Source organism: Vidua chalybeata, chromosome 1 (genome assembly GCF_026979565.1).
Source record: "Vidua chalybeata isolate OUT-0048 chromosome 1, bVidCha1 merged haplotype, whole genome shotgun sequence".
NCBI lineage: Eukaryota > Metazoa > Chordata > Aves > Passeriformes > Viduidae > Vidua > Vidua chalybeata.
In genome coordinates, this window is record NC_071530.1 from 91557924 (window position 1) to 91585833 (window position 27910).

The following is a 27910-nucleotide window of genomic DNA, read 5'->3' on the forward strand; positions in this document are numbered from 1 at the left end:
GAATTCAAAGTAATGTTATATAAGATTGTTAACCTATCTGTGCTTATTTTGTGGCAGAAGAATAGTCTTCCTTGAAAAAATAAAAGGTGTTTAGCACCTTATGGATAGGTTAAAAACAGAGGGCTTTTACTGCCAAAAGAAAATAAAAAGTAATGCTTCTACAAGATGTAAGAAACATCTTGTTCATAGATGCAGTCACTCTTAAGCTGAAACTTACAATATGTGTTTAAAGTTTAATATTTGACAAAGGTAGGTTTGTTTTTTTGTTTTTTTTTTTTAATAACAGTTATATCTGTTTCAAGTCTGGAACATTGTCAGAAAGATCTTTTTCTTTGTGGAGATACTTTCAGTGTTTACTCTTTATCAGCTTTGCTATCCACCAGATAAATGTTTTCTAGGTTTTTTTTAGTTATCACAGTTAATGCATCTGTAAAAAAATCTATCAGGTAATTTATAAAAAGAAAAAGTTCCTAAATGATGTTTTTAAAAATAGACCCTAAAGCAAAATAGTGTAGCACCTAAAAGGAGAGCAGACATAGGAATATCCATTTTACTATCTGTGTAGGAATAGTTGATTGCTGTATAACAAATTATATATTTCCTTTGACACTTGCACGTTGTCTTTGAATTATAGGGGAAAAAATATTTGTAGGACATATTCAAATAGTCAACTCATCTTATTAAAAAAAAAAAGGGAATCAAGACATATAAGCAGATAATTGAAAGTATACCCTAAAATAATTGAAGGCATCAAGAATTTTGTAATGAATTAACCATTAAGAAAGAAAGATTTTTTTCAGATTTTGTGTCGAGTTAGGAACAGATATTTGAATGCAAGTTTTTGTCTACTAAAGAGACATTTTCCTACTTCTTTGGTGGGTTCTCAGGGAAAGATGGTTTTCTTCAGCTTCTGGCCAAACGCAATGTTAGAAACTTCCAACATGGCAGAATTGCTGATCAATTGTACAACATCACGGTCATGCTCTTCAATTACTGATATTTTTATCATGTTCTTTCAAATTAGTAGGCTATGGAGGTATAATACATTTAAGAATATAAATGTGCATATATAAGAATTTCAGAGACTTTTGCTGTTTTCTAAATTTTTCATTTTGCCAGCTGCATTAATGAATTATAGGAGACGAATTTGAGGTCATTTTCTTCAAAATTAAAAATTAATTTTCATCTGAAACTTACCATCTCCTTCTTAGCAACAATGAACTAATTTTGACAAAATCCTGGTATATTTAAGCTAAAATGTTTCCAATACAGACAGTAGTTATCTTATTCTAATATGCACAATCCCAATCAGGAATACATAAAATTTTTTGAACCAAACATGCTAGAAATAACATCTTTTTTGAATATTAAGTTAGAAACATATTATGAGCATAATTGAATTTATTAGTATTCCCAAGAGACAATTACTGTTTCAGTGAGAACAAAACAGAATCTTATTAGACACACGAAAATACCATGTATCTGTTTGCCAAATATACCACTAAGCTGTACACAAAAGAGCTGAATACTTACTAATAACAGCAAAAGGATGAAATGCTAAGTATGGTTGTTGATGTGAAGTCAAAAAAAATGTAGCTGGCTAGTATGAACACATATGAAATGTATTTTTTAAATCCCTTAGAGTTAATCTAACTGGTTTTACTGAAGTATAATGAAAAAGAGTGGCTAATCAGCAAAGAGTTGAAAAATTGTGAAGTTACAAATAACGCTTTGCTGGCCTAAATATCAGTTCCTTTTTTTCTATTTTTGTTTGTTTGTTTGTTTGTTTAGGGGTTTCATTTTCAATATCACATTCAAGAATGTCACAAAGTGGCAAAATTCCTGTAGTTTGAATCTAATCACAATTGTTTTGCTGGTTTTATTAATAGCAAGATTTCCCAGCAATGAGTCAACTCTATATTCAGGGTCATTATCAGCAGTGCAACAGATAAACCACAACACTAGATGCCACTAAGTTGTTAATACATACATACAAATATCCAAACAGTCTTCTATGTGTCATCACAGCATTTTCTAATGTTAAGACTCATGGTGCTGTGTGTATTTTTCATAGAATCATAGAATGGCTTGGGTCAGAAGGTGCATCCACAACTTTGGGCAAATTGTTCTAGTGCCTCACAATTCTCATAGTGAAGAACCAATTATCTCTTACTAATTCATTATTTTGGACCATGTGTGTCTTATTTATTTATTTTAAGGAACTGCAGTAACTCTACTGCTTTCTCAATAGTTTTTGAATGAGTATATATATATATTTTCTTTTCCCTGCCTTATACCTAATCAGTAAACACTATTAAAAATCAGAATTTGTTTTCCACAGAATATTTTGTGCAAAAAGATCATGTTTTGAATACAAAAATGGAAATTCTGGAAAAGTTTGGAAAGACAAAAAATATAATGTATTTAGATATTAAACATTTAGGTTATTCCTCAGGTTTATCTTAGATGTCAAGGTTTGAATCTTACTAGAAGGCCTAGTTTCTCATCAATATGCATATTGATGAGATGACAAATTAAAAATCCCAAACTGTCCAGAATTTAGATGTGAAACTAGGCTGGTTTCTAATGAAAAACATTGCCTTTAGGTTCTCTAAATAATATTTCCCAAATGATTTCTTAGAACATCCTCATTTCTCTAAATCAGATTGGTTTTTTGTATCACAATACAGTTCTGCTGGCCAAGCATGCATAGTCAACATGGCCAAAAAAAGTCTGGCTTTCCCTTTTTCTGGCTTTCCTTTCCCTGTATTTAGCTATTGTCTCTCCCCTAGTTTTTCATCTGCAAGGTAGACTACTTTGGTTTTTTACTTCTTTGTTCAATTTTGTGCAGTCTCCCTTTTTATGGGCTGGTGTGTGTGGAGTCTCTAGAAGGAGGAGGAGGTAATTCCTCCTCCCTGTGATTTCTCAGGCTGTCAGATTCAGCTGTTGGCTTCCAGCTCCATGCTGTGCCTCTTACATGGTCTTCTACCGTCTATGCTTTGTAGTCTCTGATCCATCTTTGGGAAGGAAATGGCCTGTTCAGAGAAAAAAAAGCTTTCAAACAGCCAAACCTGCATGGTAATGAAAACAGAAACTTCCTAGGAATTAGAGAGAACTGTGCAGAGCTTGCTGCAACTCAGAAGATCACTGTCCTGGCTCAAAGCAAGTCTGAAAGCAAGGGCCTGTGTACAAGATACTATGGGCAAGGGAGGAATTGCAGAAAAAGCTTTTTTAATCTATGTTCTGTCCTTCTTGGTCAAATTGAAGATCTTCTATTAGAAATAAAAAAAGAAAAGAAAAATAACTTAGTCTCTTTTTTATGCTAAAGACAGAAATTCTATTTTAGTTTTAAAATATTCTATTTTGTATGTGTCAAAGTTGTGGCCAGCTCAGGTCTTATTACACCATTGCTCTGTGCAAGCTCAACACCTCCCTTTTCCTAGGCCACATCTGCAGTTATTATCATTGACTCAGGTATTGTTCCTGAGGCTTGCTGACCAAAACTATGTTCCTGTTTTGTCATTTTCTCTCATAGAATAATTTAAAATCTGTTGTTCTTATCTTTCCAGAATGCTCAGGTTTTTCACTGAACGATGCGTATCTCACATAGTACAATCTTTTCTCATTTAGTCTGAATTGCATCTCTATTTCTCTGTTCATTTCTGTTCAAAATGTTGCTGTTAATATTAGCTCCCTGAGTGCTTTTTATAGTCTGTCTCTTGAGTTTCTCCACTGGTTCTTTCCTCTATCTGCAAAGAACACAATAAAACTAAAAAATATATTAAGAGATTTTATAAAATTAAGAGATTTTAAAAAATATTTTAAGAGCTTTATGGGTTTATATATGAAAGAGATAGTTAATTCAGCATCCAGGCTTGCATTAGTTAGGGAGGGAATGGACTGATGAGCAAAAAAGCAAGTAAGCAATGAATGAGAAATTACTAAATATCAAATTTTGTTAAGTTTTTCAGATTTTTTTTTTCCTCGGGGTCTTGATAAAAAAGTTGTCTGAAATTATGATATCGAAGTAACTTTGTCTTTTTTTTGATGTATATACATTTTTAGGTCCGAACATGGATTCTTACAGTGGGATACACAACTGCATTTGGAGCAATGTTTGCAAAGACGTGGAGAGTCCATGCAATTTTCAAAAACGTAAAAATGAAGAAAAAGGTGAGGGGAAATAGACTCTTTTTTTGTTGCCCTGCTAATACAATTTTCTAATTGTTTCCATACCTTTCCTGAACGGCTGTAGCCATGCTGACTGTTCATGTGTCATAGCCAAAGATCCTGAATAGTTTGATATTAGGGCTTTTCAGTTTCTTGTTTATTCTCTCAGAGTTGGAGTCAAGAATCAGCCCTCCAGTCTTTATAATAAGATGTGGACAGTGGAGTTGGCTGTAAAATATCAAAGTGAATTTGGATCTCTGCTCCCTCTTAATACATTGCTTCAGCATCCAGAGGTCTCCTTCTGGTTGATTTTTTTAATGAAATGTTTTCTGATTATATCTGTCTAAGACATGGGTATTACCTGAGGATTTCTCATGGATGGGTAGGAGGAGGCAAGAGAAAGTGCTGCTTGTAGCTTCTTATTTCTAATTAATATTGAAATTGCATAAGGTTACTCTAAGACTGGTCAGAATTGAACCACAATAATCATCTCTGTCATTTTTGGTACAGCACATTTTCTGTAAAGGATTAGGCTCAGTTTAGGAGTAGTGCAACTCTTCATTATATTTTTCCCATTAAGCTTCTTTTCATACATGAAGTACTTTTCATTAGATGATTTTATTAAAAAATTGGAAAAACATTGAGTAGAAAACATTTTGCTGGTAAAACATTAAGAGAAATGTTCATGAAACAGAAAAACAAAATTAATATTTTTATAGAATGAGCAGAAGTGAGAAGTGCCAAGTGCAGTTCCTATGTGCATCTTAACAGTTTTATTCTAATAACCAATAAAGAGTTATATATAGCCAAATTAAGTAGAAAAATGTTCCAAAACCTTGTCAGATTCCTCTTTTTTTTTTTTTTTTTTTTTTTTTTTTTTTTTTTTTAATGTGTGGTCATAAAAGATCTCTGTTGTTATTTTTTATTCTGTTAGTACTATGTTATTTTTCCACAACTGCAATATGTAGGGAGTCTGTCACAATAGGATACATCATTCCCTTAGAAGGAATGGACTTTAGATAGACAGGGAGAGAGTTAACTCAGTTTCTAAGAAGATTTATGTCTGAGGTTATTAAGGAATTACATGCTGTGTCTGGAACTGGATGTCTTACTCTGGCACCACAACACATCCACTTAGCACTTCCCCCTCTTATTTGGCCATGTCAGGTTTGCTCTATTTCATTATCATTCATTGTAAAAAAAATGATGAATAAATACAAAATACCTTGAAACTAACTAAAATGATAAAAAATTTCTATACCAAAACCAGGATACTCTGGGGGGAGTGAAACAGAAAACCCCCTTTTTTGCACATGTGCAAAGAGCCCACTGTAACATACCAGTTTATACTACCAGAGTCTTTTATATATATATACATTTTTTAAATTTTTTTGCAAGGATCTTACACTTCCTATATTAAACACTTCCTTTTTTTATCAAAGATGAACCAGGATTTTACCTTCCTGAGAAATGAAATTTTACATTGCAAATATGTTTTTACCTATTGGTACAAATATTTTTAAATTACTTAAGTTACACAAGACAGTACAGCCTAACACATAAAAGCATTTACTTCATAACCTTTATTATTCTCAGAATTTTATAAATTCTCCAATACATACTATTTCAGATAGGAGTGAACAGGTACTGCAATGGACTGTCACTGATCTTTTGCTTCCTTTTTTTTTAAACATTACATTTTAGATATGCAAGTTGCTATTCAATATTAAATTTCACTGTTATTTAAACATAATCCTCAAATTCTTTATTGCCCCTCTTCTTCAAGGGACTCATCACCAACTGCAAATTGCAATTGATTATGCATAGCTGGATGTCAAAATTATTTAAGATCAGTTAAAAAGATACTGACAAGTATAAGGGAGATAAACTTTCAGACATCTGGATGATGACCAATGAGCTGCTTTGCTCTCACTGATACTGGAAACATTGAGGCTGTTAGACCACCTTCCTCTGTATTCTGGAATTAAGTCAATAGCACATTTTGTTCTGTAAACTTTAAAGAATTCTTTATTTAGATATCTCACTCCAAATCATAAGTATGAATCATGAAATACAACAGTTTTCTTTATGTAAAACAAATCAGCTACCCAGATAAGTGTTTACTAGTCATATATTTTTAGTCTTTGTTTTGCCAGGATAGATAAAAGTGTTTTTAGGAGATGACTGAAAAACATGACATTCTTTACTTATGTCTTGCAAGAATGACATTTCCATTTTCTGCAGATGCAGTTTACAGACAAAGTATTTTCTTTCTATGGATGCACAGAAAGTAGAAAATTTTTGCAAACAATATCTAAATTAACAAATGCACAAAGGTAGTGCCCCATGAAAAAAGTACATTAATGTTTTCTAATGCAGTCTGCAATGCAGACTGGCATTGCAATCAGAGAAGTACAAAGTTCCAAAATTATTTAAGTAGTGTGGATCTTATTCATTGTGATCAGTTACTACCTGTATATTAGTATGACAGTAAAATCTGTATGACCTTTAGGCATACCACCTTTGCCTCTCATCCCCAATATTTTCATCATGAAAATATTTGCCAGTAGTGTAATTTCTTCACAGAGTGAAAGAACCTCTGTGTGGCTGTTGAAAATGCCAGTTAATTCATTTCTTGAAAGTGGGTGTTAAGTAAGGGAGAGAATATGATGAGTAAATCTGCTTATCTTCATCAGATAAAGCAAGCTTCTGTACATTTATTGTACACTTTGGTGTACAACATGGCTTTTTGAAGAGATTAGTGGATATCTGTCTCACTGTGAGAAAATATACAGAATTTTAAATAATAATAATACACTCCATAGTACTGCAGTGGAAAGTAAAACTTAATGAGTTAGAGTGTCTTGAATTAGTTGAAGATTCTCATTAACTGCTATTTATAAAGCTTTCAAAGTCTATTTTATTTTCACCCTTTCATATATCCACTCTTCTGTTACTGGAAATTAATAAACAATAAAATTCAGAATATACTCATTCTGTTATCAGACTACTAAGGACAAATTTTGCAAAATTCCCAGAGCTCTGTCACCATCTTTGATCTTGCTGGGGCTCAAAGGAAGCAAATTAAAAATGCATTAGTTTTAGCTGGAAACAGAGGGGTGCAAGGGGATCAATTTTTGTCAAATGGAAATGACAAAATCAGTAGGGGGAAATAAATTATATTTGAGTTTTGAAGAGGTTAGCGGAGATAATGGAAAGTGAAATAGAATTAGTATTAAAAATAGCTGTAACACATATAATTGAGGTGCAATTCTGGTTTTCATACATCTCCTTTCTGTTGTTTTGGGCTGCAGAATGTCTTCTGCTGAGAGAGAGGTGGGGACTGTTTTTGTTTCCCTCGGTAGCAGGAGGGCTGGCAGTGGATAAGAGAGGAGAATATCAGTGGCAGGAGAGCATGTGGTGTCCTGGGGAAGCTGTAGCTAGCTGAACCATTTACAGAAAGAACCCTTCTGGAAAATTTAGAAGGATGAAAAGCTGTCTATTTCAGTGGGATCTGCACTGTCTTGGGTTTTCGGGGGTGTTGAAGCACTCCTGCACAACTCCTGAATGCCAAGTAAATCCCATGCACTTTTGATAAATACCAGAATAGTAAGAAATTGAAAGCAGTGGTATTTAAAGCCTCCATAAATTTTATAAATTCTGCTCCTACAAAGACAAGCATTTGGCCATTTGTAGATGGCTACACTAAAGCATGAAAATGATCAAGGTCACAATGTTGCCTTGTTGCATTTGCTGTATTTGAAAGTACAATACATCTCAGTTGATGCTGCCATGATAAGCTTGTCTTACCCATAACAGAGTACACTCTGGCTTTGTCTATTTGGACTTAATTCTGCAACTATGGCATCAGAGAAGGGATGTTTTATTGTCAATTTTCACTGAAAATATTAACATTGTACTCAGTTATTACTACTGCTGTAGACTTCTGGTGGCATATGTCCTTATGTTGACAAAGTTGCTACAAGATAAATACAGAATATAATGACAAGAGGGATGTAGAGCAGCCTCTTTCCTTGAGGCTTTGCTGCTGTAGTTTTACCAACATTATTCTACTCCTTTATGATAATTCATAAGCTTTTCTCTGTATTGGTAATATTACAGGGAAAGAAAGACACAACTAATCACAACCATCAAAAATGACTTATCAGTCTAACCTGACTCAGCTGTGCCTGTCAGGCTGCCATCTGGCAAACTTATTGTCATCCATTTGGCCTACTAGGTCCTTATAAGAGTACTGAAGAGAGCTGAGGTCTTCATGCCTTGCAAAGATGAGTAGGAGAATGTGCAAATTATGTTTTTGACAGCAGGATGGGGAAGGGAGACTAGCAGTGCAAGGGAGCTTCAGGGCCAAGAGATTGGGAGCAGAAAAGAGACTGAAGAGGAGAAATCAGGTTTGCTGCCAATGACTTCAAGAAAGAAGTCTGTCCAGGTGAAATAAAAAAAGATGAAAATCTTGGGATTATATGCTTATTGAAAAGGGAGACTAAATTTGGATAAAAATTCCCTTGGAAAATAAATTTCAAAGACAGCAAAGGCAGGAAGGTCTGTAAGAAGTGAACAAGAAAGCTGAGCATGATGATTGAATGCAGTGCCTGAGTATGGCATTTAAGTAGCAAACTGTAATTTAAGGACTAGGTCTAGATTAAAATTAGATTAAGATCGAAATTTAGAAGCAGAATGAGAGGCCTGAAAAGTAGGGATGTAGTCTTGGAAAGGAAAGCAGGAATGAGAATGGAGAAAGAGGCAAGAAAAGACTTGAAATTATGATTGGCCAAATCATAATGGCCAAAATTATTTCACAAGAGCATAAAATGGGCAGGGCATAAAATCTGAACACAGGATTTTGGAATTTTACTGTTATTCTTTTTATTACTTTGTATCTATAAAACCTACAGGCAAAATATGTGCCTTGTCTTCCTGTTATGCAGTTGTACAGGTCCTGATAGCTACGAGTGACTCTTTTATCTCAAGCTGATGAGGTGTGCAAAGATGTAAAGGTTCCTCTTGCTGATGCATGCAGCTCTCTCTATAATTGAATCCTCTTTCCATTTTCTTTATGAAGAATGGGCTCATGAAAATGTTAAAAGTTTCATGTTGTGGCTGAAAAGTCAGTAATTGAAAAACTACAGCTTGCTAGGATCTCTGCAATGTACATTTCTTCCCATATGTGGATTATTAGGACACCAGTGAAGGCTGAGCTTCCTATAGAATGCCACTGTCATGGAGCAAATGTAGTGAGTCTGCTCTGGACATGGAATAGGACTGTGCAGTAAAAGAGAGAGTTTTATGTTACAATCTTTTTCACTTAAACCAGAAAATATGCATAATGAGAAAGGTAGTAGGAGTTTTGAGGAAGGTGGTCTCATGAAAAAGGCAGTAGGAGTTTTGAGAAAGGTGGTCTCATGTATAAGACAGTTAAGTGCCAAATGAAGAAAAATAACTACTTTCCAGAATTATTTGTTATGTTGTAGAAATCTCTCTGAGCATATTTTTCAGAAGTTATTCTTTTGTTTTGTTGTTTCTGAGAAGCAAATCTATTACCTGAATGAAGCAGTGCAGGAATTCTCAGACATTTTAGCTTGTTGCCTTCACACTCCATTTTTTAACAAATCTGGCCACCCCACCTCCATAGCTTGTACACGTAGTGGTTCAAAACCAGGTGTAAAGAAAACTGGGAAGGGTAAGAAACCATCCAGACTTTCTGGGGATCAAGGCACATGGGCTACTCTGAGCAGTGTGCAATCCTCATCTCCCAGGTCAGGGTGGGCAGCAGCTGGCTGTGTGCTCCTACCCTGCATGATGCCAGCTGCAGGGAAGCTGCCAGGTCCTGTGATTGCACAGGGTCCCTGAGCGGGGAAAATAGAGAGAAGAAAGCAGCTGGAGGCTACACAGTTATGGGTTTATGTGCTGCTGCCCTCTCTTCTCAGCTTGTGTCTGTTGATTGCTATCCCCATCTCTCACTTGAAAACCTCTGTGAGGAAGTTTATAGAGTGAATGTCATCTCTGGCTATAAACTTTTCTGTAAGTTTTTCAAGCCACTTATGGAATTTAGAATTTATTGCAATCTATATTTTTCCTCACTAAAGTCCTGACGAGGTTTAAAAAAAGTTGCCCATTATCTTAATCTTTTAAAAATAGATGAAGTAAAATTCTCCAGATTATGTTGACAGAGGTTTTAGGTCAGAAACTCACAGGCCACAACTCATTTATTCACTTAAATCCCATGTAGACATAGTTCTGAATTAGCATAAATGTAGTTTGTGTTATCTAATCAGTTCTTTCTGTAAATTTTGTTATAAAATATTTTTCCAGGTCAGTTTTCAGACTGTAAATGTTTATATTTTCCAGGATTTTTTTTAATCTTGCTAGAGTTTTTTTGTGTTTATAACAAGAAGTTATATGATGGATTTCCCCTAGGATACAGTTGTATTCTACTAAATATATATGAGAGACCATAAGTCTGGAGAGGAGATGTGTCAAGATCCAAAAATTTGCTTTGGGTAACCATACCAACAGTACAACAATCTATTAGGGACCATCTGCTGAAAATGAACCAGCATATGGATACCTAAAGAAATGTTCCGTGTTACTGTTCAGTCTTTGAGAGTAAGAAAGAAGACAGTTTGAAATTTGCTTGTGTTTAAGATTTTTTTTTTCATTATGAATATTTACCATTGGACCAAGTAATCTCTGATACTTAACATGGCAGTGTAAATTATTCAGGTATGGCTTATGGTTTATTAATAAACAGACACAGTATTTCCTAAAGTGATATAAGTGGAAACAAAATTATTTTGATTTTTTTTCCCCAAATAGCTACAACTATAAATTTTAACTCCAAAGCTTTAAAAATAGTCAGTGTAATCTTAGGATCCAAACTTAGATGTAAAATAAGCACCCTGGTTTTCATAAGAGCTGATCAGCCAAAATGCCAACCAAAGAACAACAGGAATCATATTTCTAAAATTTATGTTCATATAAATATGGAATGTGGAGCTAAATCTCAAGCTTATGTCATAGAAAGAAGCTGAGCTAATGAACTGTACATCCAGGAGAAAAAATTGCTTTTGAAGTAATTTATGTATGGAAATTTCTGCATGGTACAGCTTGATAAGGGTAAACCTCGGTAGTGACAAGAACAACGAAAACTCTGTGTGAAATGTAAGTGCTCATAAATGGTGCTACAACCATAATTTCTATGTATTATGCGACTATTGGATGACAGAGAAATAAAGAACATGTTGCTATACAGTATGAGGCAATTTATTCCTGAATAGCTTGAAATTGGATTGTAAATGTAATCAAGTGCATTGATGTTCTCAGCTATTTGGTAACGATGAAGTATGCTTTCCCAGAGAATTTTTCATTAAAGAAAATATTAAAATCTGAGTACTTTAATGCTATATCAAACAAAATCAGAAGATTTCTTGCTGAACATTCAAATCTTTCCTGCACCTTCTTTTTTTTTTTTTTTTTTTTTCTGAAGGTTTGGGTTCCTTTCAGCTCCAAAGATGAGAATTCACACCTCTCATAGAAAGTCCTTTACATTTATGGTCCATGTGTTCTTGAGCTCAGCAAGTGCATTTCTCTCAAAGGTGAATTTGGCCTGCTGTATTGGTGGGATATGCAGGTTTCTCAAGGCAGCACATCTTGCTTTAGTTATGGTTGTGAGCAGAAGTTAACACAATGTTGAGGCTTTTTTCTAAGACTGTTCCCCAGAACACGAGCAAGAATGGTTGGTTCTAGTGCTGTCAAGTTGGATTTCTTAGTGCCATTGTTAGATTAACATGGTTTTTATTTTTGTCCTTTCAAAATAGTTTTGTGAAAACTAGCCATTTTTCAATATAGATTCATATTGAAAAACATAAATCGTGTGCTCATTATGGTTGGATTAGCAGTGTTAGTAAAACAATCCTCTCCAATTCTCTAGTTCTGTGTAGTCATAACTGAAGCTCAGGCTTTGAAAAATGAGAATTTTTATAACTTTTTTTAACCCACCACTCTCCCCATCTCTAACCTCTGAGAAGTTTCTATCTTCTGCTTCCCCTAGGGAGCATCACCACTAGGATATTCCTACTTCTAATCAATTACTTTTCCTGGCAGCAGGGCATAGAGTCAACAAATCCACATTTGCAATAGCATTACTGGGAGAGTGAGTCTGCCCAATGAAGCAATTATCCTAAACAGGAGTCACTAGTGAAGACACATTTTAGAAATATGTCCTTTAGCAGGCTACTGATTGTAGCTATTTAATTCTCAAAGCCAAGCTTTTTGATCATATCCAATTGTCCATTATTGTCAGGAGTACCATGCACTCCACTATCCTGAAAGATAGTCACCAAGTTCTTAGACTACAGGTGTCACAGGAGATCCTCACTGGAAACAGAAATGTTGGGGTTTTGGTTATTTCTTAATTTATAAGTAGATATACAAGTCTTCTATCAAGTTAGTCAAAATACCTCTAAGAGAATAAAACTTAGCTTTTTACTCCCTGTGACTTACTGGTCAAAATCCTTAATACTACAACGTTTTTTAAAATGTTAGCATTCACTCATTAAAACTAATGTAATTGTAGCTTGAGGCATTGCCAATACTAATCATACAATCTATTATAGGAAGTACTCACAATAGCTGTTGAAAAAAACATTGTGGAGTTGCTGGGAACAATGCATAATGTGTTTTCAATAGTCCTTTTTCTCATTCCATTACACAATAGAAATTAAGAATGTATTACAGTATAGTTCACTAAAATATTAATGGCTTTAATAACTCTAAGATAGAATCTCCCTCAGCCCACATAGGGTAAAGTTCACCCACCCACCACTGACTTTTCATCCCCATCCTCCTGGCACCATCCCACTTGTGCCGACCCACTTAATGTAGGGGAGCAAGCCAAAGGGGTCCCTGAGCCATACTGAGAGAAATTAAAGGTTAGTTTATGCAGTGGAGAGAGTATCCTGAAGGCAAGTTCACAGGTGGTTTTATGGTCCCTTTTGCAAGCTCACAGACTACAATTTTTTTCCCTGCAAACTCTGTTTTCTTTCTTTCCCCTCCAATTCAGAGGGGGGACTCTGATCAGCAGGATTTCTATATGTATCAGGGAGAAGAATATTTGGTTTCAGATTTCTGAGGGCTTTTGTAATTGATGTCAACGATATAAATTTAATTGAATAAGGTCTAGGAAGCTTCACAGAGGGATCCTTTAAAGAGAGTTTCTCTCTACAGATTCCATCCCAGGAGTCTGGGAAAGAGACAACTGAAAAAAAAAATTAATTAATAACATTAAGTATTTATCCAGATAGTGCCAGAAGGCAAGGGACTACTCTGTCAGCTAGACTAGACAGGGTTGATCTACATAAGAGAAACTGAATTTCCTTCTTAAGCAAAAAAGATCCTACATTTTAAATGGAAAAGAAAGATATATATATTTATATAAAAACCTATGAATAAATGCAAAAGCACTTCCAGCCTTTCTATGTTTCTATGAATTCAATTAAATACCCAACAAACAAACAAACCACAAAGATTTAGCTAATATAGCTTTAAATTTAAAGATACTTTATTCTGACAAACAGAGGTGATCTGGTAACATGGAAGCTAGCTCTGAAGAAAAGATAGGAGTAAATTAACTTCAGTCATGCTGGAAAGCTGTTTGTGGAAATCAGAGAGTACAAAACTAATGTTGCATCCTGGAGATATAAGTCTTCATATGTAAGACTCTTTCTTCATGGTTTAGAATGGAGTTCAGCTTTAAGGTCTGTGTCATAAACATTTTCAGAATTGGTTTCTAGTAAGATAAGAAATAACAGAAAGTTTTCCCTAGCCGTAATTATAAAAAAACAAACCTAATGTTTAAGTACTGTTGATTGCCAAATTTCCAGGTGATCCCATGAACTGGTGGATGATAGGGTCATCCAGGACACAATGGATATGCTTTAGAAAGCAAATGAAAATAGCCCAGCAAAAGGTTTATGCAATAAAAACCAAATGGACAGTTGAAGTTACCATGGCAGGTAGTACAGCCTGTGATAGTTCTAGAAAATCCTCAAGAGTTTCCATGAGCAGAAACTCTATCCCAGAGCTTTAGGCAGATTTTTATATCTCCTATGATCAGACAGCAAGGTCTGTGGAGAGTAAGGACTTTGATCAATCTTCATGGTTGTGAGTTTTCAGAATAATTTTTATTTGCTCATATAGTGATGAGAAGAAAATTCTGAGAAGAAAATGGCCTACCAGGTTTTGTTCTGAGTGAATTTATTTTGAGGACAGATCACTTCATATCAGATATATAGTCCAGACTGGTGGCAATGGCATTTATAACAGTGTGCAGATCTGCCAGGATGAGACAGATTCACCTATCCAATCACAGATGGTAGAAAATATGACTCACAGATGCTGCTGTGTGAGAGCTTGGCTTCAGCAAGGATTCAGGAGCACTTGCATAAACAGATTTTATTAGCTACCATGTATTTCTCCAAAGGCTGATTTACTGTTTGCTAGAAGGAAAATGAAAAGGGAAAAAATGAGAACCTTCCTCTTAAAGAAAAATTACATTTTTGATTGTGAGGAGTCTCACTAGCTCATGACTCTTTTGTCAGACAGAGAATTTGTTGGATTTGCAAGATCTGAGTCAAGACTCCTTCAGTGCATCTGGTGATTCCTGAGGAGTGAATGTACTGAACTTAAGGAGTTCTAGTGGGTGGGAGTGATGGCTGGGGAGAGGGAAAGCTGGGCTTCCTGCAGGTGGAACGGGGAGAGCAGCAAGCCTTTTAGAAGCACTGTTAGTGATATACCAGTGGCATTTCTCAGGGCAAATCTTTTTTAGGGCAAGCTGCTAATAACTGGCAGAAAAGAAAAATAATTGAACCTCAGTGTTTTGTTCTGAAAGCTAGCATTCTGGTGGAGAGTTGTGCTTCAGAGCTTTTTCCAGCAGTGGTTTTGCCAAGGACAGAGCAGTACTGTGATGGGTGTAGGAGGCAGCCCCAGGTGCCCTGCATTCAGCCCTCTCACCCTGCAGCAGCATCAGCACCACTGTGTTTTACAGAGCTCATCATGCTGGTGTAGGTCACTTAGGTTATCTGATGGGCTTTCTTTTGCTTGCCTTCCTCCTGGCTGTCTGGCAGAAGTAAGGGATGAATAATACCTGCTGCCAGTGACAGCTGCTGTTATACAACTCCCCTTCTGTCCAGAAAAGGGCAGAGTAATGCAGGAAAAAATTACTCCAAGGGATATCCAAGGAAGAGCTCAACTGTTTGCTGTATCTCTACTCTTACCTTTTCCTAATAATTACCTGTCCAAAAAAAAGGTTACCAAATTTACAAGTGAACAAAAATACTGATCTGCAGTAGTGCAAGGTTGAATGAAAGATGTACAAAAGCAAAGAGAAGTGATGTGATAACATTATCAATAGCAAGTTATTTATTTTGGTTCTGTGAGTGGATTATCAGTATTACTACTTTTAATAATATCCTTTCACTCTTTTTCTTCTGGCATTGCTGTGCCAGATTGATTAATATTACCAGGGGTTGGTAAATCTGAATCCAATGCAACCTTACTTTCAATATGAAGATAGCTCATACAAATATGGAAGACATTGGGCTGCTTACCTATCCTAGGTAAAATGTGCACTATTTCCATTTGAAAGATAAGATATTTTGAGGGTTTTTTTCAAGGAACCTTTTTGGCTTAGAAGAACAGAGGAAGACATTTCTGACAAGATGCTTTCACATAGCTCTTAGTTAATCAAATGCATAGTTTTAGCTGAAGTTAATTGTCTTCACTTCCTCTTGGGGGACGGGGAGTGAGGAAGGGAGGGACATATTTCATAACACTAATTTTCTGACCCTAAATCTTACCCAGGATAGGTGGGATGAATTGTCTTTTAAAGCCTTTTGTCCCTGACTATTGAGAACGGCTAAACACATAATAGTTCAACAGCCTACTTCAGTAAAAAACACTATCATCAGTTAAAAAGGAAGACCAACTAAAATATGCCAGTACAATAAATTCCCTAGCCATTTAAGAGGGAGGCAAAGAAATTTGAGTTAAAGTGTCAACATTTCATCTAAATCCATATTCTCTATAGACTTGACTCCCCATTGTTTTCTCTTCCATGTATTTCACCCAAGGCCTGTTTGCAGGCATTAGAAAAGAGATTTAAAAAGACGTGGGCTTTTTTAACAAGGGCTAACCTGTTCCTTTTCAGCTTTGATTGCCACTTGATAAACAGCTAAAAGGTCAGACATAGTTCTGTTTTCCCAAACAAGACAAGGGACCAAGCTGTGTCTGAGAATCTTTGCTTAATATCTGCTTTCATTTAAGCTTTATGAGGAAACGTATTTCAACAGTCTTCCTCCCCCTGCACAGCACACCAAGGCACCTTTTCCTCTCCTTGCCAAATCATCCAGCAGCAAGACATATCACCATGAAAGCTGCACCCTCCCCATTCACCTGCCCTCTCCAGACATACCTGTGATGTCTCAGAATTCTGAGATGGGTGTACTGCTTCCTTGCTACCACAAACATGTGGAAAGCATCCCGTGCTTTATGGCAGTGCTAGCTACATGGATTTACATAACAGATCTCAGGAAATTAAAATATTGTATCGAGTCCTTTAGCTCATTCTGATTTCTAGCCTTTATTTTAGTCTTAGTTTATTCCAAATTATCTATAAAATAAACCAGCAGATTAACAAAAAGTGGTGCACAATGTTTCCAAAACATCTTCCAAAATAGAAAAGATATCACACCAAGCAATATGAAAACCAGACTTTCTAAAATTCTTTATACATTGTTTCAAATTTTTGTCATTTTCATCATTTCCTTCAGCTTGATAAAAATGTCATGCAAATACAATTTATTCTACACAGGAATACTAACCTTGCCTCTATTAAGATTAGCTGACACTTCTGGCTTTTTAATGCATTTTTGAAATCCTAATAATTTCATCAAATTGAACTGAAATAATCATAACTTTCTTAAGCTTCTCAGGCTTAATATTTTTGAATATTTCATTTGGATTAAGTCAGCTGTTTCCCAGAATGGAAACTTGGAAAAAAATGTGTGTATTTGTCCATGTTAAAGCAACTTGGCAAAAACTTTTGACTATCGGATTAATGTACTCGATAAGAGAGATAGGTATTAATTAAGAAACCATGACCACAGACTCAAGAGCACTGAAATAAAATTAATTTAAGACTGATATTTCAACATGATTACAACTTTGCAACTGAAATAATGCAATTGCAGTGTATTTTTTATGTGTTGCTATATGTACAACAGTAGAAATTACATAGGGATTGCATCCAGTTATAAAAGACTCTAATACATGGTTTGGACTTTTATTTTTATCAGCAACTCTTGTTTTTCTTTTTTGAACCTAAACCCCAAGCAAAATTAAAAGCATGTTTTACACTAGATGTGCATTAAAGCCTCTGACCTTTGTAATACAGAAAAAATACATCATTCCTTCCTGCTCCCTGGGTAACAGAGGCAAATATTAAATACATAGACACAAAAAAACCTCAAAAATAAACTTTTGTTAGCTTCTGCATTTTCCACATCCAAGAAGGTTATGAAAGAGTGAGCACTAAATCTTAGTGAAAACTACCTCAATGCCTTCTATTCTGAGAGGTTGATGGACATTTTTCCACATTTGCATGCATAAACACAGTAGTGCCTCCCTAGAATATATTTTCCTCATTTTCCAGGAGTTAATATTAAACCTGGATTTCAATATACATGTTTGAGAGTCTTCCCAAAGTTTTTTTGAAGTGGGAAAGCACTTCAGATACTTCTAATAACCATGAAATGAACGAAAATAATTTGTCTTGCTTTCAACTTTCTATATTTCTTTTCTTTGTTCATTGTTAAAAACCTTTACTATTAGCAACCTGTGTCTGTCTCCCTTTATAGGAATAAAGCTGTATAGGGTCTATCTGTGGCTCATGGGAATCTCCCTACTTCTTCTTTCTTTTTTTTTTTTTTTTTTTTTTTTTTTGTGTCTCTCCAGATCATTAAAGACCAGAAGCTACTGGGGATAGTTGGAGGGATGCTACTGATTGATCTTTGCATCCTGATTTGCTGGCAGGTTGTGGATCCTTTGAGGAGGACAGTGGAAAAGTATAACATGGAGGTATGTCCTCAAGCCCAAGTAATACTAATGGTTGAATACTCAGAATCTACAGCTTTCCGTAAGATTAAGCTAAAGATGCATTAGGTAAAATGAAAGCAAGTCAAGCTGTGTATTTCGGGGGAGGAAGGGTTCTGGTTTTCAAAACCAAATAAAAAAGAAAGAACTGCAACCAAAAGAAATTGTGTATGTAGTTGCAGATGCCACATTTCTGTCACTTGTGAGACGTTTTATTTGCAAGGGTTGTAAACACAGAAGAGTCCTCTGCTAAGACTCTCTATTAGAGTCTGTTGCAATAAATAATAGATTATCAGAACCCATTAGTGAATTTCAGTAAGAGCTCATTCAAGATAAGTGCAGAAGAGGTCACTGCTTAGGCTGCATTCTTTGTGGAGATGGTCAGGAATTATGTTACCTACTGCTATATTTATTTGCAGTAATTTTATGTGCATGCACCCATACTGATTGTTCCTCTTTTAATGGTATTCCCAGAAAGGTCACACGAGAAATTTTGATAGGCAGGAGGTAATAGCTTAATGCCAGCTGTACACAACACTCTAGTTGGTTTCTAGAAGTGGAGCTGAAGTAGAGCGTTCTGGACAAACTGACTGCAAGAAACATGGCAGCAAAAATTTATACCTAGAAAAAAACATGTATCTGTATGTGCATTGTTTGAGAGTTTATTGCCTCCAACATGGAAACTGGTGATATTTGAAAACTAGATTAAATGAGAACAAACTAGAAGTGTTAGTCTCTTCTCCTATACTTGGCAATCAGTAAGAAAAAGAACAGTTGTTTTCTCTTCCAATGTTAACATTTGCAAGAAAATATATACCATTTAGCTCCACTGCTTTTACTTTGTTCTTACTTTGCAGTGTAGCTCTGGAATTTTACTAGGAGAAATTTTACTTTTTTAGTATAATTTGTAGAAAATACCTTAGAACAATGCCACTTAAACTGCAAGGGATTTCTTTGAAAAAATCATTTTAGAATCTGAAAAGATTTGTCTCAGTCATTCCCTAGAGTTTGAAAGAAAATGTAACTGAAATTTGTCTGCTGGAGACACTTTTGGTTTATGTGTGTATAGCTTGAAGCCACAGCAGATTGTTGAGAGCCTTGTTTATTTCATTTTGCTCCAATTGTATTGTGATATTTCAGTTGTCAGTATTGTGAACATTTTCTCTGCTCATCTGAACCCAAATATATTATGACAAATAGTCACAAAATCCAATTAAAATAATCTCAGATAGAAGGAATTTTACTTTTTACTTTAGTTTGAACTAAAAATCCTGATATCTAGTCTTATTAGATTAATTTGAGTACAATGTCCATAGACAGCAGCAGTAACTGTGACGTTAAACCCTAAGTACCATATATTTAAAAAAACAATGTTTACTGTAGTTTTAAATGATTGTAATTTCCATCTGAACTTTTCAGTGCATATTCTTTGATCATCTAATATATAACACTAAAAACTTAGTGTGTTTTTTCCAAATTTGGGGCTTTCCAGACCATGGGGCTGCACACCAGTTGTCTGAGCTTTGCATAAGAACTGAAATTCTTCTGGAATTATATAAGCCCATGCAGAGTGACACTCACTGAATGCATACATGACAATGTTTGATATTTTGATCCCTCAGCCAATAGGCTTGAACTTACTGTTAGAGCTCTTAGCTATTACTGTAAGTTGCGCAGAATATTTTTTAAGCTAATGGATTTGGGGTAGGAGGGAAATAAATGTATCATGCTAGTAAATATAGTCATTAAAATATTGTATGTGCATAAAATGTTACTATAAAAGCAGTGAGGTGGACTGCAATTTACTTTCCTGAAGCACACCTCTTCGGGTCTCAAAAGATCCTGTGTGAAAGCAAATGACAATTGTCTCCACTGCTATAATTATTATTGTTGCTGGTTGTTGTTGTTGTATTATTTTTTAATTTTTAGGTTTCTAAAGTGTAATGGTGAATTCTTTATTTGAGTTTGATTGAGCACATATTATCTTTTATGTGTTTGAAAAATACTTGCCACATAGTAAACAGTAATGGTGGCAAGTTTCTGTTTTATTTCAGCAATATTTTGTAGCGGATATTTCTTGTCCCACTTGACTCTCTGAAATAATTTTAAAGGGATTATTTCTGTCAGTTAATGCTAAGCCAAGTGATAAAGATTAAACTAAATGTAGGCTCCAAAGTTATGAATGCAATCAGTCATTCTAGCTAATGAACCATTTGAGTTCTGTTTATGAATATTCATCAGCTTCCTGTGTGATAGTTGTGCATTTGGCTTCTATCTGGTGACCCTGGAGCTGTTTGCAAAGTCCAAGCAATCCATGCTTTATAAGCTGAGGATAGGCAGTCTAAATCTAAAAATAAAAAGAGAAGTTAAGACATTTTTAGAGACTCTCTGGCTGTTACAGAAGGCAGAAATCTTATGGAATGTTGGATCTGTCAGTTTTCAGACTGATTTCTGGCATCCTGACCCTACAGGTATAGTTTCTTTAGGAAAAGCACATCTGTGGCTGTCATAAGACACCATATTAAAAGTTTTAATGACTGAACCATAAAGCATCCAGATCCTCCAGTCATCAGTGGGGGAAGTAGTTTGTGGTATATGGACAATAAATTTGCTGGATAAAAGAAAAGAGGTTAAAGGCCAAGGCAGGGGCAATGTTAAAACTCCCCTATCTGTATAGTGATCTGCAGAAGAATCATAATGGTGTCCCTATGTACATTTCCTAAGAGTGCTGTAGTCTTAATTCTCACATAATGTAAAAGCATTTGATGACACAAAAGGCTTCTAATCTCCAAGCAGCAGTGTAAAAAAAAAAGGGAATTAATCCATAATGTTACCTCTATTTATCTGTTTTCCTAGTTTCCCTGCCTGTAGCATTTCTCCTTTTGCTAATTTTTCAGACCAGTGGAGAGACCAATCACTTTTTTTCCTCACTAATTTCTTCCTAGGCTGAACTAGGAATTTGCTTTTTTCATCATTTCACCTTTTTTGTCATACTCAAAATGATTATGCTCAGATCTGAGCTAGGTCTCTGCCAGACTGTTTCTCCCAGTCATGTGAACTGGAGTGCATCCTTCCTTCGCTGTCTCACTGGCTGGGCTGCCCATGAGGAACTATGGTGCTTCTGTGGTTGCTGCTGTAGAAGAGATTTGCAAGGCTCTACCAGTTTGCTTTTTGACCTGCTTTCTTAAGAAGACAATGTTTATGTGCTAGGGTGCTCTGTGTGATTTTTTTTTCGTACTGCCTAACAAACTTTGCCTGTTTCAGTCAAATGTGACAAATTTGAGCAGATACAGCTCTAAAGGACGTAGAACCACAACACACTTGCTGGAAACAGCCAGCTGTGTGGAGGAGAGGTTCTGACAGTGTCTCCTCTAAGAGAAGGGTCAGAGAGTGAGTTTATCCCCTTGTCTAAAAACAGATATTTTAAATGACCTGCTACATGAGAGCTTCACTCTTAGCTGAAGAGAACCCAGCCACAAGACAAAAAATATTTAGGAAACCAGGTCCCTCTAATTTCAGTTGCTCAGCTGTGTTGGAATGATACCACAGTCTGAAATAGCAAAATCCGTTAGAAAGTGGAGTCTGTGCAACAGCCATATCATAATTCAATAATGTACTTTGTGCAGTTGAAAGGGTCCATGTGTACACATGCACTCACACTCACCTCTTGCTCACAATTAGCTCAGCTAGTCAGAGCATGGTACTGAAAATGCCAAGGCCATGCGTTCAGTTCCTGTATGGTCCATTCACTTAAGAGCTGGACTTGGTGATCCTTGCGGGTCCCTTCCAACTCAGAATATTCTGTGATTCTGTGATTCTATGGTGTAGTAAATCTTTTACTCTAGACTTCAGCTTGAAAGCCTCTGACTGGCTTATCTTCTCCCAACACAAATATCTATGAAACAGATTGGATCTCTGTGGCCCTGGAAAGTAGACAGTGATAATGTTTAATAAATAATAACTTTTAGAGGAAATGGACTACCTTTTATAATTCCCAAGGTAAAAATGTCTTGCATTAGTGATAGATTCAATGAAAGTAGTATCTTGCATACTGGATGCCAATATTTCTTGTAAAATTTTAAAGCATTTATCCAGGGCAGCAGCCTTTATAGTCCTTGATGTCTTAGTACCAATTAAGTAGTTATTTCTGTGATGTTTCCTCTTATGCATTCTTATGCTAGCATCATCAATATTTAAAAATAAACTTCATTCTGGTATCTGGAATACCAGTATTTAAGGTTTCACCCTAATTTGTCTTGGGATGGTAATAAACATGAAATAGAGAAAAAAATCTGAATGAGATGCCATTTTAGAAGACACAGAAGTGGAAAAGTAATCCTATTTGGGCTTCTAGCATTGATATAAATGTAAAATGCAGAAACCAATATGAGGAAACTTTATATGAGGATATTGTAATAACAAAAATACCAATATGCAGGAAAAATTAGTAGGCCATGCCAGTGTCAGAGTAGTGCAGTATGTTAAAGAAAAGTCAATTCATATTACCAAATTAATAATTTCAGTGACTGAGACAGAATTCCTATGTATTCCAAGTCTATAACAATGCTGCCAGACACGTTACTACACAACAAGCCAGAAGGTCAGCTTTGACTGATATGTTGAGGGACTCAAAAACATTGCAAAACCAAAAAAAAGGCTATGTAAACTGGACAAATGTGCTGCTCAGACTAATTTATTTGTAATTCAACAGATTAAAGAACCCACAGGCAGAGACTTAACCCTTGATTTCATTCTGAATAGCACACAGAATCTGTTCCAAAGTCTTGATATCTGAGTTTTCCATAGCTACAAAAAAATTGTTCTTAGTTTTGATAGCTTTGAAAAAGCAACAGCCAAAAAAGGTCTGTAGAGTGGTACTCACCTTCAGAAAGCAGAAGAACATTAAATTAAGGAAGTGTCTTAAAGAGAGGCTAAAGAGTAAACTGTAGAGAATTAAATGTTTACAGGTGGTTTAAAGAGTATTAAGAACTTTATATGTGAGACACAGAGTAAATTCATGCCACACAATCAAGTAAGACTTGAAAAAGAAAAGACTCAGCGTGACAAAACAGCAAGAAGACATTCTTCAAAAAAAAAAAATTATATCCAAATGGGGAAAATACACAGGATCATAATGTCTGGTAAGTTAAATGTAGAAGAAAATAAAGCAGTCTAAAAAAGAATCTTAAAATGAATGAAAAAAGAATAATAAATCTTTCTGTAAATACCAGTAGCAGCAAGTTTGCCATGGAATCTTGGGAATAATATTTAAGCAGAATAGAAGATCATTACTTGCAGAAAATAAGGCTATGTAGAATGATTAAATGATTGCGTTGCTGCTTTGTTCAGCAAAATTCTTAGTGGAAGGATTTGTGGAGATTTCTGTGCTAGAACCCTTTTGGTGAACTCACTGAGGAGTGACTGGAGTTGCTGGTAGGAATAGGGAAACTGATCAGAAATAAATCAATGGAAAAAGATTCTATTCTCCCAGGTTTTCTATAGCATTTCAAAAGAATAATTGTCAGACTACTGACAACAGTATGTAATCATTAGCTCAGAACTGCTTTGATATCTGAGCAAAATGTTGCAAATATCTTGCCATGTTTTCAAGACAGAGTAGAAACTTTAAATTTGTATGTTAACGTAGTAGGCCAACTTATAAGAATTATAATCAGGAGTAGGATTAGAAATTGATATGCTACGTTGTGGAGTAGTTGACACCAAACTTGTGAAGGAACAAGTCATAAAAACTTAGTGAAGTCCATTGAAGAAGCCAGCAGACATGAATAGAAGCTGACACAGTCAGCTAGGTCTCAAAAAAAGGACTCATCAATTTCTTTCATCAAAGGCTCTCACAGAAAGGAAATAGACATGGAATAAGAGAGAAGCCCTCGACTGGGTATGAAGTTCTTTAGAATAAGGAAACAGAACTAAGAAATAAATAAAAGTTCATTTTCTAGTAAGGAGGCATGTTGCCAGTAGGGTCCTTCAGGACAAGTCCCAGTCTTTGTGCTGGTGCCTGTATTGTTCAGTGGAAGAGGTTATATCAAGTTATTTCAGAAAATATAAACGAGGGCTGACTTTGAAAAATACGGGACAGACATTGCAAAGCTTAACATAAAATGAAATGCTCTTCCCTTATTGGAGCTGCAGCAGTAAAAATAAATGTTGTCTTGTTTGTGATGGTAACTCTTTCTGATATAGAGGAAGGTGGAATTATAGATTTAAGTTCAGCTAGAGGAAACCGATCTATTAAATAAATTGAATACATATTATGTCTTTCTGAATAAGACAGAAAAGCCTGTCTTAAAACAATTATAATTGCCTAAAGTTTTCATTTAAATAACTAACCCACAACAAAACCACATTAGCTGGCTTGACATGGCTCTCTGAGCACCCAGATATGTGGAGTATATCCTCAATAGATGGATGTAAGTACAACAGGACTGGAGGAATAAATATTGTTCCTGGGTATCTGATTGTCTTTTCTGTGGGACTGCTCTAAGAACCTGAAGAAATTAATACTACTGAGCTGTTCCTTGGGCTGTACATGAATTTTACTATATATAGATATACAATTCTAAAAGTTACTCACAATACTAATTCAAGGTCAATGGTAAGTAAGAGTTGTGCAAAAATAACTGAGATGGGATGTAAAGACTACTCAGGAAGGAGTGCATATATTAAGTGTGAAAGTCCAAGGTGAGCACGGTGCTGTACCCTGATGGACTAGTTAAGTAAGAGCTCTGGTCATCAAGTATAAAACATTTCCTTAGGAAAGACTTTTGTCTTTTAAAATTGCTTTGTCCCTACATTTTTTCGGTGAAAGTTATGTGAAAATTTGAATTCAGCTGCACAGATGTAGATATTTTCCTTTAATATCCATTTTCATTAATAACACTGCTGTTGAAGGGACTGGAAAATACTTTGGTCCAAAATTATACACAGAGGAGTGTGGGGAGGACTGGGGTAGGGAGTGTTAGTATTCACATGATAACATGGGAGTAACTTAGGTATGGAATTGGTGAAGGTGTCTGGTTCAAATTCATGCACTCAAGCAGATTTTTGTAAATTCTTTGACATTTTGAAAAAATCAGATAATGTTCTTTTTCTGCACATGTATATATGCATAAACAGATGTGTTTATGGGGGTTTGTTTACATTGTGCTTTTCAGTCAGCTAACAGCCAGATTAGAGAGATCTTTGTTAAATGTGTGATGTGAAATGAAGAATATAATTGGCTGAAGTAGTTTCTGCGGGTGTTCAGCCTAATGCAGGTCAAAGCTTGTTAGTCAATTTGTTTTCTATATATCATTATACCCATCTGTTTCCCCTACCATTTTTAAAATAAATTTAATTTCTTTCCTTCCAATTTGAAATATTACAGACTGTGGGAGCCAAATGTCTCCTGAATTCTGTAGCCTGTTTTCAAACCCTGCCATTGTAGCTCTCAGTAGGTGGCCTGAGAACTCTTAGTTGCATCTGCTGGGACACTCTGGTGGCTGGCAGATGCTCGAGAGGGAAAGGAACTGAATGGCCATAAAGTCATCTGTAAACCTTCTACCAGCCCAGAGGATCTAACATAAGTCCAGAGAAAGAGTAAATACTAAAGAGTAAAAGCTGGTTTACTTCTCTCTTTCATTTGACATCAGTTTCCAAGGAAACAGAACAAAACGTGAGAGCTTGGAGCCAGCAGCTGAGATTGACTCAGCTGGTGGCTAGTCCTGCTTCTGTTCCCATGGAAACATGTATCAAATTGGCAAAAATAAGAAAATAGGGCAGGGTCAGTTCCAAAATGGCAGGATGAATGGCTGCTGCTTAACAACAGCTACTTAACAAGATGAAGCTTGCTGGTAAAGAAATTGCTGGTACTTATTCCTCTTGAATAAACAATTCCAATTTTAGTTCTGCCTCCAAAAAAACTAGTACTTATAATATTCCCACCTTAGGAATATAGGAACCACTATCATTGACCAGACTTGTAACTCCTCTTGTCCACCACCTCGTTTAAAACAATGACTGGCCCAAATACTTTGAGGTGGGTGCCAGAAATGTGTAGTGCACATCTGAAAGTTCATCTGTCATGTTTGAAAATTTCATCGGTGATTCATAATGAGTAGTAACTTGAAATGAGCAGTTGAGTATAACTCATAGTTCTTATACTCTCACTAATTGAAGACTTTTGTTATTCTCATAAATGTCAGAGGGTTTTGACTCTTGCAAACTTTGCATAGATCAGTGTAATTGCTAACTAGACACAGTGTGAAGAACTTCATTTCTCAGTTTTTGAAATGTTGCTTTTCAGTCTCATTGAACATATATTATTTTTCTTTTAGGGAAAAAGAAGATAATTGAGTCTTCCACATTTCCTTTGGCAGCACCAATCATTACTATACATCTGTGTGTTTACAACCTTATTTTCCTCTTTTCTCTTTGGTAGATAGTCCCAATCTTGTAAAGCTCTTTTTCATGTGACATAGAAACTCTAAAGCATCCTTTTTAGATAGGATGACTAACATTGCATATTTTAGAAGATCTGTGTAATGCGTTTTATCTATTATTCATCCTCTTCCATATATTTAGTGTATTATTTTTCATTGTTGCACACCATTGAACAAAATTTTGGACTTCACTGTCAAAGTGATTCCCAGATCATTTCCATGAGCTAATTATGACTCTGAGAAAATGTATAAGTAGTTCTACTGTTTTTACAGTAGCATTACAGCTACTGAAATCAAATTCCACTTGTCATCATATGGCCCACTCAGCTACACTCCTCACATTTTTAGACTCAACTAACCTCAGTATTTTTGTCTGGGTATTTTCATGGTTGTGTTGTTGGGCAAAACTGATTTTAGTATAGAATTATGGTTCTGTATATCTTACAGAGAGGAAGTATTATTCTGGAATATGGAAGCATGATAGTGGAGAGGTTTTGTTATATAATTATTGTTACTTGGGCTACTGTTCTGTAGTCACATTTCTGGCCTGTCACTGCTACTTTGCAGTAGCTGCTCCAGTTCTGAGGGCTCTGCTGCCAGAGGTACCCAACAGGACCCATCCTTTCAGCTGCTTTTGGAAACACAGACTATTGTTTCCCCTTTGGGATTTTAAGGCATAATCCCTAGTCCTCAGTGAATTAGTCTATTGGAGGAAAGGAAATCAGATGTCAGACATCTAACCCAAACAAGTCAGTACATACACACAGACCTTAGCAGCCATTTCCCACTTATGATAGCTGCTGAGGTTGCTGTGTGAGACAGCCAGTGAATGATTCACCACCTAACCATCATGAAAAGCAGCAGACACATCATCTGTAGGGAATACCTGGCTGCTTCACACAGAAGGCACTGTGACAGTTTTGTTCATTCACTGAGGAGGCTCAGTATATGATAGACCCAGTGGCACTTCTTCACTTCAAACTTCAAATACATAGGATACAATCATTCAGATTTATTTTTCTGAAAACTGAAGCCAGAACTAAACTCAACAATGACTTTATGCTCCTTCATAAGACTACATTGTTGGTATAGGACAACTCTGATATTTTTGGCAGTTAGGAACTGCCTAC

At 35.7% G+C, this 27910-nt stretch overlaps 1 protein-coding gene across 1 annotated transcript in view; it reads left to right on the forward strand.

Annotated features, from left to right (window-relative positions):
* Window positions 1-27910, forward strand: part of GABBR2 (gamma-aminobutyric acid type B receptor subunit 2) — a 355481-nt gene that overhangs the window by 207457 nt on the left and 120114 nt on the right. The window contains exons 13-14 of the mRNA XM_053941075.1: window positions 4066-4173; window positions 18202-18324. Of these exons, the coding sequence (XP_053797050.1) occupies window positions 4066-4173; window positions 18202-18324 (231 nt within the window). The remainder of the gene's footprint in view (window positions 1-4065; window positions 4174-18201; window positions 18325-27910) is intronic.